This window comes from Phaseolus vulgaris, chromosome 1 (genome assembly GCF_051622355.1).
Source record: "Phaseolus vulgaris cultivar YP4 chromosome 1, ASM5162235v1, whole genome shotgun sequence".
Lineage (NCBI taxonomy): Eukaryota > Viridiplantae > Streptophyta > Magnoliopsida > Fabales > Fabaceae > Phaseolus > Phaseolus vulgaris.
Window position 1 is genome coordinate 37,732,013 of NC_143498.1, and position 17,351 is coordinate 37,749,363.

Genomic DNA, 17,351 nt, shown 5'->3' on the forward strand with positions numbered 1-17,351 from the left:
GTTTATAAGCCCTTAAGAGGCTATGGTGTGGTTAATGAAAGTTTACATCTATTATACCAATCATTGTGTTGTTGAGAGTGACCTTGGTGTGTGAGAGTGAGACCACCGAAGCGAGAGGTTAAACTATCGTGAGAGTCTGTGAGGAACTAGCTGAGGGGTGAGGTTCTATTAGGGAAGATTAAATCTTAACATTGTTGTGGAACAAAAAATTATGTTAGTAGGAGAGATGGATGGCTGATCAAACGTGGTTGTTGATGAAGAAGTAAAGTTAGAGGAAAAAGGGTTTGAGCGAGAAGGGCTTCGGAGAGAAGAACAAGGTTTTTCCTAGGATGATTTAGGGATAGGACACATATGTACCACATTAATTTCTTAACAATTTTTTTTAATAAAAATGTTATGCATTTGTACTGTTCTCGCCAGTTGACCTCAGGTGGACTAGATGGAGAGCTTCGCTTCTGATCTGTCTTCTCTGGCAAGTCTGGAACTCGGCTCCGTTGGACAGAATGGGCTCTACCTATTGATTACACTCTGACGATCAAGTCAGTGAGAGCACTAGAGATATCAAATCAGTTTCAATCTTAGTATTCAGAAACAGCGTACCTTTACCAGGGGTCTCAAGCCCCTTTTATAGATACCCGTCAACAACTTTCTCTAACGAGAATGTAATCTGAACAAAAGAGCATTTAATCATAACAGAAAAACCACCTGCTAACGGGCACCACTTATCTTCAGATGCTAACAGTAGGAAAACATTTTGTTTACGTGTGCACCATTATTCTCGAGTACTTACTCTTTTATTCTCAACAGCTTTTTAATTAATATGTAACTAACACGTATTAATATATAACTAACATGCACATTATAATAAAAATATCTCTTTATCTTTTATCTTAATTACCTTTCCTGTGTCGACCCCTACCTGGGTCGAGCTCCCGACCTACCTGTAGGGTCCAAACGCCAAGCGGACTTCCCCAAATACCTGAGTCGAGGTCACGAATCCTCTTGCACAGTACATGTATGTAGAATATGTATGTAAGAAAACATTTTTTTATTTGTAAATGAAATTCATATGTAAAGCCTTATTTAATTTTCATTAAGTCATATACACCTTTCTTACTAATATTTTCCTTCAAAAGTAATTCCCAAAATTTTCCATTGATTATGTTTAGAGATACCACTCATAAAATTTAATTCTGGTTACATACTAATATATTCGTAGATCATGTCAATTTACATACAAATCCTAATTTATATTAGTAGATAATGTGAATTTACATATGAATTCTAATTTATGCGTAAATATCTATTTACTTATAAATATAAAATTGTAGATAATTATCTCATAGTTAAGTACAAAATTCTTTGTAGTGATAATATACTTATTTTAATATTAATCTTTATAAATTGATTTGATAATAGATAAATAAAAATATAGTTCATATATTTTCATTCTTCTAAAGGATCAAGCCATGGATCTATATAGTACTGCAAGAAGGTAATATATACTGCAAGAAGGTAAAATATAACTCTTTGAAAATAAATGTGCACACAATTTTATTTTTAAGTGGTTAGAAACGGTTAGGGAACAGCCTTTACAACAACAAACCAAAAATAGGCGAAGATTTGACGTAATTAAGAATGTGTCATGCATTTTTTGGCTGGAGTTGGTTATTGATAAGCCTTTTGCCACCTTGTAGCAAAAGCTCCTTATTTTCCCTCCACACGCACCCTCTTCAATTCAAGCTCTGATCCAAGTTTCCATCTCCTTCTCACAGTATTTGTTTTGCCATATATATTCTCCTCCTTATCGATCGATCCCTCGTGTATTGCAAGCCATGGATCAAGCAGAGCTTGGGCGAGTTTTTCAAATGTTTGATCGAAACGGGGATGGGCGAATCACACGGAAGGAGCTGAGTGACTCGTTGAAAAACCTGGGAATCACGATCTCGGAGCAAGACTTGACCCAAATGATCGAGAAAATCGACGTAAATGGAGACGGGTACGTGGACAAGGACGAGTTTGGAGAATTGTACAATGCGATAATGTACGAGAAAGATGACGAGGAGGATATAAGGGAAGCATTCAACGTGTTCGATCAAAATGGAGATGGGTTCATCACGGGAGAGGAATTGAGCGCGGTGTTGTGTTCTTTGGGGCTAAAGCATGGGAAATCCGTTGAATATTGCATGAACATGATCAAGAAAGTGGACGTGGATGGCGATGGAATGGTTAACTTCAATGAGTTTAAGCAAATGATGAAGGATGGAGGGTTTGTTGTGCATGGCTAGAGGGTGTCTGTGTAAGTGTTTGAATTTTTTTTCTCTTTTACGCATAGATGGAACAAGTTAATTAGCTGATGTAAAAGAAGAAATGATTGGGATGGTCTTTGTAACGTGTATCATATCATATCTCAGTGGAATGGCTGTGGGAAGTTTCTGGTTGTCAGAATTTCTCAACTCTTTGTACCATCGGTTGCTTCATTCCTCCATCTCATCTGCATCTGTTTTTGCTCGTCAATGAAACTAACTTTATCTGCGTCCACCAAAACCATTTCTCAGTTTTCACATCCATTTTTGTCACAGACATACATAACAATCTTTTCAGTGATGAGTATTCCACGAACAGAAATACTTTCTGATACCACAATTTATGAAACAATGTTTTTTTCATAACTTATTTGGATCTAAAGTTAATGTAGAATATTGTTACTGGTGTAAAGTATCCGTGCATAAAAATCCAACTTTTTATTGATTGGTCTTCGTTATTTGTGTTTTTCTTTTAGAAAGTGGGGACATTTTTTAAATCAAATTTACTGTTATTGGCAGATTTTTTAAAAATTACTGTAACTCATGCTTTTGTATTCCACGAAATTTTAAAGTGAAATTTTAAAATATACAATTTCTACGATGAAATAGAACTTGTGATTTGAATACTCAATTTTTATTTATTTATTTTTTAATAAAGTTGTATTTGATACTTTTCTCAATTCTTTTACATTAAAAATTTAATTATTTTATTTCAAATAAATATTTTTATATATTTGTTTGCACCTTTCACTTCACGTGGGTACAATTCATGGGTTGAAAATGGTACCTATTATAATGGTGAGGGTTGTACGACTGATGTCACATCTTGGTTTCTATTACTGGGTTGACCGAATAAAAACACATGTTCATAGGGTCGACTGACAGCATAAGTCCAATTACGCTCAATAAGGTCAGCGAAACTAATCCGTGATTAAGAGTTAGGTAATGCATTCCTAAACGTGATTTAACTCCTTAACCTGACCTAATAAAGAAAGTCCATCAAAGTAATATAAATAACACATATTCCAAGAATCAGGACCGTCATCATATACCGTGCTCTGAGAATCGAGTACCGAAAGTCTTTGTTGACTTGAGTGTCGGTGTTAGGAGGCCCAATAGCATGTAAGCCCAACAAATATATTAACCTAATTCTCACCTATATAAGTGAGATATTTTGGAAATAGAAAGAAGGAAGAAAAGTTGATAGTTAAATCTAGTTTAGTATTCCGTAGCTCTTAGTTAATTCATAGTTAATTATAGAATAGTTAACTGTTATTTCCACTGTTCTATCAGTCGGAGTATCTTCTGCATGTACCCCTGAGTCTGGATTACGAGAAGACTGAGAACCAAAGTTAGAAAAGAAGAACAAAGAGTTTACAAGGTAGCTGAAGGACAACACGACCAACCATAAAAGGAGATAGAAGAATCCTCTCAATATTCTTTAGGTCTCAACTCTCATATAAGAAAATGTATGAAATCTATAAATTTTGTGGAGGGATTTTTAATTTTTAAAAAAAGAATATAATATTAGAAAAATAACTTGTTAACACTCGAAAACATTAAGAACTTGTTTAGTTGGTTATATTCTTTGTATTGAAAAATGTTGAAAGAGCCATAAATTTAATTTTTCACGATTTATTTGGGGGGTTTATGATAGTTGGCATATATGATATTGTCATAAAATCCAAATAAAAAATATACATTTTTTTAAAACAAAAACGAGAAAGAGAAAGCATGATGATTTCAAACAAATCCTCTTAAATATGTTTTTTTAGGCAAATTTTTTAGATTTGTCATGAAGAAATAATTGAGATTTGTTTTTATCATGCAATTACTATATTATATGAAGTATTTTTTGGATACTTCAACTTATGTATACAAAAAATTACCTAGAGGAAAATTAGGTCGAACGCTTCTAACTTTTCCATCTGTTTACATCACCCCTTAAGCTACCCATTTTCATATTTGAAACCATTAGAAATAATCACTCAAGGCTCAATTTGTCCTCTTAATACATAATTGTAGTGTATATACCATATCAACATCTTATACGAAATTAGTACAATGTTTAAAATATCTTAGAAGGTTCCATTGCCCAGTATCATTGTTCCAATTGCCTAACTCTCCAATTGTCTCTTGTTAATTGGTGGAATTGACATATAATCTTCGATATTTTTCTATCACTGGTCAATCACTAATCCATCTATCATTTTAAAGGTAAATATATTTTTTTTTCTTAAATTCCACTCCATGTTATTCTCAAACCAGTTCCCCTTTATCTTCCACATGTTGCTTTCCTAATGTTACTTCACCACCATGATTCTTGCCTAGTATGTTTCATATTATTGAACAGTTTAATTTCTTAGTCCTCCATCATCTTATTTTGGTTTATATTCAATTTTAGGCATGCTATCTTCCTACCCTCATTGTCCCAATCCAATAAAAAATCTCTCTGGATTTTTTTAGAGGCATTTTAAACAACATGTAAAATAAAGGTAGATTGTAAAGACAAATTTAAGGAGACATGTTTTTCTTGTAAATGACAAATGGTTTTCTCTCCACTCCACTAGCTAGTATTTTCTTATTTTCTTAATTACCGCTTTTCACATCTGATATCTTCTCAGATTTTCTCCAATTAACATCTCTAAATAATTGAATGACAAATGCATGTTTTTACAGGTCAACATTTATGAATACTTATGTATGATATTTGCCTCGACTCCTACACTACCTAATTTTCTTTTAATGAAATTTACCTTATTAAATCCAAAAGCTAGTTAAAAAAAAGTTACATACTTTATAAGACCAAAACATTTTTTGTTTTTGCTTCACACAATGTATCATCTATAAATTATAACATCGTTCTTTTTGCTTCCTAATTTAATCCCTTGTAAGCTTATTCTTTACAACAGTCTAACTATCCAAACTTTCAATTGCAATACTATCCAAACTTTCAATTGCAATGAGAAACAAAAATGAGGCTAGAGGGTATCCTATCTAAGACCTTCTGAAGGGCTCAACTCATTGGTAGGACTATTGTTGACTAACATTGAAATTGTAGATGATGTTAAGCATTCCTTTACCCAATCTATCTATTTTTGTACAAAATCCTAATTTTTTCATCATATATAACAACAACTCTTATCTAATTGAATAATGTGTTTCCTCATAATCCATGATATTTTTTTTCTTTTTACTCTAAGATCTCTATAGTCTTTTATAGACTACAAGGACATTGTCAAACAACTTTTTACCCTCTAAAAATGTTAATTTCGTGTAATCTATAACCATATGTAATACACTTTTCATTAAAGATAGGATTTCATGTTATTTTTTTTTATCAACAATGAATGAATAAAATTAAGAGAGATACTTCAGAGGTATCACAACCCGTATACAACAATCACATGGTTACTCTTCCTTAAGGCTAAAGCATAAACCATTATGTGATTTTGCCTAAACAATTCACACCCAAAAAGATACACCAAACTACAACAGTCTTTTGGCAGCACCTACTCTCGGACAACGGTACACACTTGAATGAGCATAGCATGTAGCTATAACCTCTAAGATTAATATACAAATAGTGCACCATCGTGACAGAAAAATTTAAAACTATAAATGGGTGTGACATAAACCATACCAGCTCCCATACCAGAAAAACAGTTATACATCACTTGAATTGTCATATAAAATGCTGCTCCATGCACTAAGTTATACCTTCCCAAACTGGTCATCTCCCCAAAGTCAGTTGCATCAGCCACGATTGTAAAAGCACGAGCCTATAGGATTGACATGGCTAGGAACATAGGTCCTTTTTCTATGACCCACGTTTGTAGGATTTTATGTTATAAATACAACTACTATGCATATATGTCTTTGGTATTGACTAAATTTTCATTTGAATTCGAACCTTCAGAAGCTAATAAAGGTCAAATTGTAGTTGATATTAAGTGAAACAATGATTATTATATTTCAATGAATCAGGCATAATCAAGGAAATGAAGTAGGAATATTCATTTCTACAATTTACATTTTTCAAATCTTTACACATTTACTTATTACATTGGTTTAAAATCACATGAATTATTTATAAAGAGTATTTTTATCAAGTTACTATTACTAACCCTTACGGTTTGCAATTCCTCTAGTTTTAAACAAAGGTTCATCTTCTCTTTAAATTCTAAATTTGTCATTATAAAATCTAAAGTAAACAAAAAGGATTAGGTTTTACTTTTATTTCTTTAATTAAAATGTTGATTTTCTTATAATCATAAATATGTTGTATTTCTTTTAACAATGAATTAAGTACTAAAATTAAATATTTTGAAATATATAAATCTTAAAGAGAAATCAAAATATAAGTTGAAAATGGTAAATCATTGTTAGCTTAAACTAAAATAACTTACACTCGTATTTGTTTCTTTAAGATATTTAATATTTATTTACACCAAAAACACGTTCAAATTTAAAAACACTTATCAAAACAAAAACTAACACATTTTTTTATTAGTGTATATAATGAGATATTAAAATGATTTTGAATTTATACAATCTTTTATATATATATAAAATAATGTTGTACTTGTAAATATTGGGAATAGTTACTTTCTTTTTACTTCACGGTTATGGCAACCTTCATCTTTTGCTTCACACTTGTTCTCTCAGATACTCAACAATTATCTCTCGATATGGTGAACGATTGATAGATGCACCCTGCAAAAATTCTTTGAAGTTTAAGTCAATTTTTGTCTTAAATGTCATTATTCGCTCTAACTATTGAATTAAATGTACTATTATTTATACTAGTAAATAATGGACTTATTGGACCCAATACTTTAATTTCATTCTAATGTAGACTCATTGTTTCTTTTTCATGGTTATTTATAAATAAAACAAATAACTAATTAATTAATTAAACATAATTGGATTGGATTTTATTTTTGAGCTTTAACTCTATTTAATTGACTTGAATATTTGTTAATGTCTTGATGATCTATTTATACTTTCTAATATTACGTGAATTATCTGTTGAAACAAGAAATCAATGTCAACCTTCTAAATTTCTAGTCTATTTAATGGATGTAGATAATTCAAATGTCAAAGTCTCTCAATCTTTCGGTCTATCAGTTCAAATGTCAACGAAACTTTCAATTCAATATTTTCATAATAAATTTTTCAATTATTTTGGAGATGTAATTATTGTCAAATACATTTCAACTATGTAGTTATTGTTTAATACATTAATAATATTTGTTAGAATTAAAATTTATTATGTTGTAATTATGTGGGTATTCTTTTATTATGAATGTTATTTGTAATTATATTTTTACAAAAATTCATTAGTGTTATTAAGTTTGTGCTTTTAAGACTTCTTTTATAGGTTGGAGATTGATGTTGTTGACGGTCATCAATAATTTAAGAAAAAAAATTATTGTTTTTTTATTAATTTAGGAAACAAACAAATTAAAATTTACTATCAGAAATGAACACAAAAATGGAGTGTGAATTACAAAGTGAACTTTGCCAATTGACTATGTTAATAATCATACTAACATTGCATATAAAAAAAACTCACAAATCCAATTTCATCCCCTAATCCTAACTTTATCTCTACATATTCAAATATACCTTACCAATACAACCAATAATCCAAAACATTGAACTAAACAATATGACAATTTTTTCTTTCTTTCTCTACTCTCCTTGTTCAACTTTTTTGTGTGTAAGTATGCAATTTTCTTCTTTTGCTCTTTAAGCACTTAATCACAATTCCCATCATAAATATTCGCTTAACAAATATAATCAAGTGCACACTCTTCTCTTCTAAAAATTTCGTCTATAAAAAATCAAAATAAGATAATCATAAATTAAAAATCAAAATCAAACAAACAATAAGAAACAAAGAACGAGAAGATAAAAGACAATTTAAATATTTGAAACCTTAACTTTACCCTCTAATTTTAACAACTACAAAGCAACCTCCCAGTTCCTCAATCTTTGAGAGGTCACAAACACTTCTCTATTTTCATAATAACACTTACAATTGAAAATAAATGTGGTCAAGAATGATTTAAAAACATTTTCCTTTCCAATGACAACACATAATTGCACCATCTTTGTTCGCATTGCCTTGTGTTGTTAGCTTCCATAAATAGTTCTTCACAACACTCTTAATAAATCTAACAAATGGTCTACTATAACTTTCATTTTTTCTTTAATCCTTGTGATTGAATGTGAAACACTTAATTGTATTTAAAATTTATTCATTAGGTTCTATGAATAAGGACACGTAAAGGTTGATAAAGTAATTTCATGTACATATTTAACATAACCTTTCAACAAAGTTAAAAAAAAACTAACATAATTAAATTTAATGAATTAAGATTTTTTTTCTTATTATACTTAAATAATTAATTATTTAATACATAATTAATATAGTACTAAAACATATTTTATTCTATAAAAAATTAATCACCATCCAAAAATGAAATTTTGTATTCATTTTCAAATTAATTTTTTATTAATTTATTAACTTTTACTTATGTAAACTATGAGCATAAGTATATAAGTATTTGAGAGGTACCCTATTAAAATCTACACTTATTATTCTTATTATAAACTGTGTAATGACACGAAAATACACTACTTTTTATTTATATTTTATTATAATTATAAATAGAAATGGAAGGAGGAAATAAATTTAATCATTTAAAAAATGTCTTTTCATTTATACAACAAAAATAAAACCTAATGTTTGTTTATTTGTACTAACAAAAGTAACTTTTATATAACTAGAAATTGATATTATTTGCTTACTGTAAAAAAAATTGTATTAAAATTAATTCATCGTTTGTCTATTGCATTATATTTTTTAATATATATATATACTTATATTGGAAGGGTTTTGATTAGAGGTTTAGCACTTCCCTTCCATTTCTGCTTCTTCACTGTTTCTTCACCTTCGAAAGCACCGATGTGGGCTCTTCGTCGAGCTTCCATCCCTCTCAGGTAACCCTTCTCCTTCTCAAGCCATCTCTATCTATTCGTTACTCTTTCGCTAACTGCTCCATTTCAAACGCAACCCATTTCCCCTTTTCTCTCCTCTTTTTACAGTTAAAATTTTACACGTTCTTTAAATTATTTTCCCTGTGGCATGGTAATTTCATTAGTTCATATTTCAATATCAGGAAGAGTTGGAAGTGATTGTTTATTGTGCATTGTTTGCATAGGATCCGAGGGTATAATGTGAGAACTTCTTTTCTCCAATTAGCGTCAACTAATTGTGTGGAAGAAGAGAGTGGTATCACCGAGTCTCATGGAATAACTAATGGGGGACTGTTGCTGTGCAATACGCGTTTTTATTCGAGGCAAAGTGCATCACTGGATTCTACTGTGTGGAGACGCGAACTTTCTTCTAGTAGCACCAAAGAAGATGATGATGATTTGGAGGATGGGTTTTCCGAGCTGGGGAGACCTGCTGGTGATGGAAATGAAATTGACAGTCTTTTAGCTTCTGATGCCGACCAATCGGATGACGATGGTGACAGGGAGAATGTAGAGGAGCCTCACAACGAGGTTGATGAGGTGGTCAAGGAGAAAGGAAAACCGCGTCGTGGAAGGGTTGAATCTGAACTATTAAATGAGATCATGAATGTTCCGGGTGTGTCTATTCATGTGGCTCTGGAGAAGTGGTTAGCAGAAGGGAATGAACTAACCAGAGAGGAGGTGTCACATGCCACGTTTTATCTTCGAAGGCGAAAGATGTTTGGGAGAGCTTTGCAGGTATTTGCGCTAAGTTTAAATTGTTTGTACATTATGCCTTTTGGTGTTTGAAATTTGAAATTAATTAACTAACTGAAATTGCCATTGGTCCTTACTTATATTTGCGGAAAATATGTTTAATTGGAGAAAACATTTTCTGTTATTGGATTTTGTTTTCCCCTTCAATGATAATACAAATTTCATATTTTTTGTTTTCAGAGATTTGGTTTGAGAACATAAAAAAATGATTTTTTATTGTTTTCATTTCAAAACTTTGAAAACAAGGCTTAAAAAACAAACAGGTGACCTTTATGTAATTACAAGTGGAAATAGAAGATGAAAACAGTTAGCATTTTTCAAACCAAATGGCTCCCAATGTTTTCTTATCATTGATTCTTTTGGTAATATCATTTCCTTGAAACTCTCATTTTGAGTGTTGTTGAAAGGATTAATGAAAAATAAGTTCACGGGGAGAGGGTATCGCACTGGTATCATGTTGAGAAGAGATAAAGCGGGAAGAAATATAATAAATTATGTGTGTAGGTACGTACGTGAGAGTTCTTATTTATAGTGAAGAAGAGATACAATGATAATGAACAAAATAATCTCTAATAATGGGAAATATCTGGTAAGATATTTCCCTATCAAATCATATTATATATTCCTATTTAATGTAATTAGCATTCTCTCCAAGCTGGAGCATATGTATCATATGAGACAAGTTTGTTTCAAATGTCATCAACACAAGACTTCTTGAGAGACTTAGTAACATGCCTACCAATTGAATGCCAAAGCTGACAAAGTAAATAATGACAAAGCTAGTGGATATTTTTTGGATGTGTCTTTCTCTTTGTCAAAGAGACAATCAATCTTCAATATGTTTCGTCCTTTCAAATCATAATTTTATCACTCCCCTCAAATCATATGAATCAAGCTTATTAAAGATTGTCAAAAGGATATGACAATTCACAAAGAACAAAAATGGGTAGTTGACACGACAGTTGGCGGAAAGCAAAAAATACCAGAAAACATAGTGACTGCTGGAAAGCAAAAAATGCTCAGAGAATGCAGTGGGCTACTGGAAAGCAAAAATGATCAGACAACACAACAGCTGCCAGAAAGAAAAAAAAAAAGGCTCATAGGACATGGCAACTACTAGAAAGCAAGAGTGATAAGAGGAGATGACAGTTGTTGAAAAGCAAAAATGCTCCAAGGATACAGCAATGGCCAAAAGGAAAAACATGCTTGGAGAGCACAACTGCTGCTGGGGAGCAAAAATGTTGAGGTCACGACAAATGTTGGTGAGCAAAAATAGTCATTGCACTTCAAGGTGATGCCACTAGTGACAGATTCCTGCCAGAAAAAGCTTGTCCGAAGTAAAAAAAAAAAAGAAACTCATTGGAAAACGTTGATGGTGAATGGTAATGTTAGCTGACTTAAGCTCAATAAAGAAAGAAAGTCGATGGAAAAATATTGGCAGTAAACAATATTCGTAAACAATATTCACTAGAAAATGTTGGTAGTAAATTGTACTTGCAAGAAAAACTTCTATAGTAAGTAAACAGTAATGTTGACTGAAAAAGGCTAGCCAACAGTTGTTGTGAATGAACAATACGTGTTTAACGTGAAGAGTTGTGGTGGGGGAAAAATAGAAACCAGAAAATATAAAAATTTAACTACTGCAGCTATGAATAGTTGTAATATTGTTTTGATATAAAACACTAATCCTTATACTCCTATTTATACTAACAAACAAGGTACATTTTTATCTAGTATGAGGAACGAGCTTAGCCCAATTATTGTATCTTAACAGAATCATCTAACATACTCAATTATTGTATCAGTACTCTTTAAGTTCTAACAGAATCTAGCCCTCATCCTCTGGCTAAACCATTCTAACTCTTAGTTTATTGCAATTAAATACTGTCAGTCTGTCTGTTTCAACCACCATCCACGTTCATGACATCTCTAGTGAGCCATAACACCTTTGTTTATATTTGGTTTATGATCTCCAAGTGTGACAACCTTGTAGAAGTTACAAGAGTATATTCATTTTGGCCATCTCCTCCCCTTATCACCTTCGCTGGTGGCCCTCCTCTATATTGAGGCCATTTTGACCTCATCTTTGCCTCAGACTACTGCCACTGTCCACCACCTGCTGTTGACCCTTGTATCTAAGTCACTCCATCAAGGCAGGTTAAGCCCTGATGATCTTGAGTTCAATAATGGACTCTACATGCACATTCTTTGTTAAGCTTTTCTAATGCATCTCCCATCCTGCATGACATATGGAGCCTCTCTTTTAGAAGCCGTCAACTGTTCCAGATTTTCCTTGAAAATCCTCACCCATAGTCTGCCATCACTACATCTTTCAGGCACTTCATGCCTCATCTTTCTACAGTTCAAGGCAGTTTGGACTCGCTTGTTGACCTATGACCTCCACTGAAATTTGTACCCTTATGATTTGCAATGTGCTCCGTGAGATCACAGAAACATCCTGGCTTCGCCTCAAAAGTTTCCCTGAGGTATATCAGCTGGCCACATGACTTTACCCGAGGGATCAACTGACCTAGAGGCAATACTAGAGAATCATCTTAATCCTGTCATTGTACCGTCTCAATCTATGCTGTATTACTGTTTGACTTTTTTTTTTAGGAAAAAAGGTTTGAAGCATAGTGAGCTTTTGCTTTAGCATGAGGGAAAGTATTAGAGTATATGAAAATATCACTATATTCTTTAGAATTTGTTCTCTGTTTCCTTACTAGCTCTTAATGATCAGTTACCATATTTTCTCATCTCATGATTTTGTTTTCTATTTAGTCTGAGTTATGATTAGAGTATGAATAACAGTTGGTGCTCCAAGTTTTGTGATATGAACATATCTTTCCAATGCATAATACAGAAAAATAGGCAAGGTAGTATAATTCAAAGTCTTTATTTTTCAATATCCACTCCTATTATAAATTTTTGTGCAATGTAAATCTTTGCTACAATTTGATGCATTTCGTTGGAGCAAAACTCTTTGTTTGGCATAAAGCTCGTGGCATTTTTAATGGATTTTCACATTAACAAATATCTTAAGAGACGTGGAAGATTTATTATATACTTTTTTGTTGATTTTGTTTTTTTGTCCTTAGTTATCTAATATGTTCTTTTGCTTGGGAGGATTCCTTGTCTTCCTTTGTTTATGTAATGTATTTCTCTATCTCAATAAATATCTCGTTTTATCCCAAAAAACAAATACTAATAATATAGGTCAAGTATTATCCAACTAGGCATAAGTATTATCCATCTAGGCACAAGTATTATCCAACCAGTACAAGTCCATCCGAGAAAAGAATGCTTAAGTTCTTCTAAGTCTTCTAATACAATATAAATTATAATATTCTAAGGTAATTGTATTTGTTCCAATATTTAATGATGCTATCATGGGGATTGAGGTTGGAAGGATACTAAATTGGTAACTTTTAATTATTTTTGTTTATTTATACTTAAATTGGTGAAAATTTTCAGTGTTAATAATATTCCAGGAATCAGATTTGGTATCCAGTTCCTTCAACAAAGAATTAATTGTGCATGGTTCAAGTTTTGGCAAATAATTGCTTGAAAACATTTTTTTGACTCTGTTCCTCAGATTATTTGTACTTACTAAGGTTGACGTTGGATAGTATTAGCTTTCTAGCTTATCTTTTGGATTTTGAGCTTTTTCGGCCACTGGCTTATCACCTAAGTGCTCTTTCAACTTAATTATGGCTGTCTCCCTTATGAAGAATCTTGTTGGTGCTCTTCTTTTTCTTTCACGTACTGTCCCTTTTTATTTTTCTCCCGCATAATTAGCCATGGAATTAGAATACTCTTCCTGTTGATGCAGATGAAACATGAACCATTCCTAGTTTTACGTGAACTGTTTGCTCAATTTTATTATTATTATTATTATTATTATTATTATTATTATTATTTGTAGGGCTGCAGGGTAAGAAGATTCATGTCTTGTATACTGATTAGTTGCAAATGTTTATAATAATTTGTTCTCCTGTTTAGAATGCAAACATTCTTCCGGTCATATTTTCAACAATTCATTTGATATAATTATTGTCTCATTGCTTATTTTTCTAGAAATGCATTCTATATATGTTTCTGTTCAAATAATTCGTAACTAGCAACTTAACATGGTTTTAAATTGTGCCCTACATGTACGATTGCAGTTGCAGCATTATGGTTTTGAAGGTCTTTGCAACTGCAATTTAAAACATTAATAGTTAGATATATTTACTATTTTTTATTTTCTGGTTTACGAGAATGTTTCGTAATGCAAATTTTAAATCTTTTTTATGATTGGTTATGTAGCTCTCAGAGTGGCTCGAGTCAAAAAACCAGTTTGAGTTTCTTGAAAGAGATCATGCGGTTCGCCTTGATTTAATTGCCAGAACACGTGGCTTACATAAGGCAGAGGTTTACATTGAGACTATTCCAGAATCTTGTAGTAGAGAGTTAATGCATCGGACGTTATTGGCTAACTGTGTCAGTCAGAACAATGTGAAGAAAGCAGAGGAAGTTTTCAATAAAATGAAGAATTTGGACTTTTCTATTACAGTATTTGCTTGCAATCAGATGTTACTTTTGTATAAGAGGAATAACAAGAAGAAAATAGCTGATGTGTTATTGTTGATGGAAAATGAGAATATAAAACCTTCTTCTCTTACTTATTCAATCTTAATAGACACAAAAGGCCAGTCCAGAGATATTGATGGAATGGATCAAATTCTTGATAGAATGAAAGCTCAAGGCATTGAACCAGACATCAACACACAGGCTGTTTTGGCTAGGCACTACATCTCAGCTGGGCTTCAAGATAAAGCTGAAACCTTATTGAAGGAGATGGAAGGTGAAAACTTAAACCGGAATCGGTGGCTATGCCAAATTTTGCTTCCCCTCTATGCCAACTTAGGAAAGGTGGATGAAGTGGAAAGAGTTTGGAAGGTGTGTGAGACAAACCCTTGGCATGATGAGAGTCTTGTGGCAATTGAAGCTTGGGGAAAGTTGAATAAGGTTGATGAAGCAGAGAATGTTTTTGAGACAATGATAAAGAAAAGGAAGCTTTCTTCCAGGACCGGCTCTGTACTACTGAAGGTTTATGCAAATCATAACAAGCTAATTAAGGGTAAGGATCTCATTAAGCGAATGGGAGATAGCGGGTGCCGAATAGGCCCACTTAGCTGGGATGCAATGGTGAAACTATATGTCCAAGCCGGGGAAGTGGAGAAGGCTGACTCTATTCTTCACAGGGCAGCCCAGCAGAGTCGGATGAAGCCGATGTTTTCCACCTACCTAACTATTTTGCAGCAGTATGCTGAGAGGGGTGACATTCATAACTCAGAAAAGATTTTCTATAGAATGAAACAAGATGATTATCCATCTAGACCAAGGATGTACCAACTTCTATTGAACGCCTATATAAATGCAAAGGTTCCAGCCTATGGGATTAGGGACAGGTTAAGAGCTGATAGCATATTGCCCACTAAATCTTTGGCATACCAGTTGATTCAAGTTGATGGATTTAGGAAGAATTCAGTCTCCGATTTGCTTGACTGAGGAAGCCAGCAGATACCTTTGTAAGTGTTGTTTCTACATGCATGCAACTGTTAGTCAAAGATTAGTTTAACTATGTTTGATTTGAAATTTTTGTGCGTATGCTTGAAAAACTCTTCTTTAGCAGGTATTTTTGCGGAGGAGTTTCTGAGCTATTGCGTAATTTGGTATGAGTTTTATCTTTCGAGTTTTGGTTGAAGCTAAACTTTTAAAAGAAGATGCTTGATTATAGCAGTTGTGCTGTGTTATTGAAGAGTTTTGGAACTTGAATAGATCGTGGTTAGCTAAATGTTTTGCATAGGAGCAATAGGGTTCGTTTGCGTTCAAGTAGCGGAATTGTCCCAGCTCAACTATTTTTACTTGTTCAAGGTTTAAAAAATCCTCTTGAGTTCTAACCAATTTCCTGATGTAAATAATGCACATTAGATGCAATTTATTTCTATATCTTCCTCCCAATTTTTCTGTAGCTTTCTTGGTACTGCAATTAGTTAACTACATCAAGTAGTTTTGCTTAGGAGCAATCGAGTTTGTTTGATTTGGATCTAGAGTAAAATATAAGACTTTAATTTAAATAAGTAATTTTTAAAATAATAAAAAATAAATAGAAACTGTTTCTATCATGATGATAATTAAAAAATAGGTACGTGAAGATTTATTAGCAAGTTTTAATCTTTAGTATAAGTTACACACGATGGTTTTATTACCAAACTTTATTCTCAGGAATGTGTCCCACTAATCTATAAACCTATTTAAGAAATTATTTTTGAATTATTTTATTGAGGTAAAAAGTTTATGAAGTTATATAAATAATATAAATGATGTGGTAAGAAGAGTGTGAGAAATCATAAAATAAAGTGGTAAGAAGTTGTAAATTTTACTGCAGTTTGGCTAGAAATTCATTTAGTTACTTTTTTTTACATCTCTAGAATGAGAAATAAATAAGTATTATAGTTCGAAATATACATCTTTGAAATTTTACATGTAGAACATTTAGTTCCTAAAATTAACATAGTCAAATGTATTATGTACCACAAATTTGTAAACTGTAAATCAATGTGTGTTTTGATCAGCCCTCTACTCTTGATATACTCCTATTTAAATGCATTAGCTCTTGTATTTTCTCGTGTTAACATGAACTGATAATTAAAGCTACAAACTTCAAATATTTTAGAGAAAAGATACCATTAGTAAATGTTTATTGGGATTGCACAATAACCTTAAACATAAAAAAAATTTTGATAAGAGAGAGATTTCTGATGTGTTGGCCTAAACGAGTTGTGAATGAAAATGGTGGAAGCTCTCCAAAATGTAACCAGAATCACTTGGATTGATTGATATGAGGCAACAAAATTGAGAAGTGTGAAAGTTAAACCGATGAATAGAGAAAAAAGAGAACAGGCACCACTACAGAGATTTTAAAACCTTCCTAGTTAGAAAAAAAAATCAAACGACAACATAAAAAACAAAGATTCCTAGATAAGCCTTTTGAATAAAATATTTAATTCAAAATAATATTGAAATAGTTTATTAAATTACAATGTGAAAGTTCTATGAGAGATGAAACCCTAAATTTATACTGCAACAAACCCAGGAAGTTCAAACCAATGCATGTGAGTTAACTTTGCCACTTTGAAAGTTCTTAAAAGTAAATTGATGCGTAAACAACAAAAAATGTATAATATTATCTAAAAA

At 32.1% G+C, this 17,351-nt stretch overlaps 2 protein-coding genes across 4 annotated transcripts; both read left to right on the forward strand.

The window, feature by feature from the left end:
- The first annotated feature begins 1,696 nt into the window (after positions 1–1,696).
- LOC137816157 (calmodulin-like protein 3) lies at positions 1,697–2,570 on the forward strand. Its single transcript, XM_068619241.2, has one exon. It carries the CDS (start codon positions 1,836–1,838, stop codon positions 2,286–2,288), a length of 453 nt encoding a protein of 150 aa, XP_068475342.1. The 5' UTR covers positions 1,697–1,835; the 3' UTR covers positions 2,289–2,570.
- A 6,640-nt stretch (positions 2,571–9,210) lies between these two features.
- Positions 9,211–16,115, forward strand: LOC137813962 (pentatricopeptide repeat-containing protein At1g80270, mitochondrial). 3 transcript variants are annotated; one of them, XM_068616459.2, is made up of 4 exons: positions 9,211–9,317; positions 9,539–10,091; positions 14,418–15,682; positions 15,787–16,115. In XM_068616459.2, exons 1-3 carry the CDS (start codon positions 9,283–9,285, stop codon positions 15,660–15,662), a joined length of 1,833 nt encoding a protein of 610 aa, XP_068472560.1. In that variant the 5' UTR covers positions 9,211–9,282; the 3' UTR covers positions 15,663–15,682; positions 15,787–16,115. The 3 variants fall into 3 exon arrangements, with proteins under 3 accessions (XP_068472560.1, XP_068472561.1, XP_090158184.1); XM_068616460.2 differs by having other exon boundaries at positions 9,214–9,317; positions 15,784–16,115; XM_090302058.1 differs by having other exon boundaries at positions 9,220–9,317; positions 9,497–10,091.
- The last annotated feature ends 1,236 nt before the right edge of the window (positions 16,116–17,351 follow it).

What these genes read in the sequence shown, in the direction of transcription:
- LOC137816157 (XM_068619241.2), top strand. Translation starts at nt 1,836, where the DNA reads ATGGATCAAGCAGAGCTTGGGCGAGTTTTTCAAATGTTTGATCGAAAC.
- LOC137813962 (XM_068616459.2), top strand. Translation starts at nt 9,283, where the DNA reads ATGTGGGCTCTTCGTCGAGCTTCCATCCCTCTCAG. An exon ending in CGAGCTTCCATCCCTCTCAG is followed by an intron (nt 9,318 to 9,538) that starts GTAACCCTTCTC and finishes TTGTTTGCATAG; the next exon opens with GATCCGAGGGTATAATGTGA. An exon ending in TGTTTGGGAGAGCTTTGCAG is followed by an intron (nt 10,092 to 14,417) that starts GTATTTGCGCTA and finishes TTGGTTATGTAG; the next exon opens with CTCTCAGAGTGGCTCGAGTC.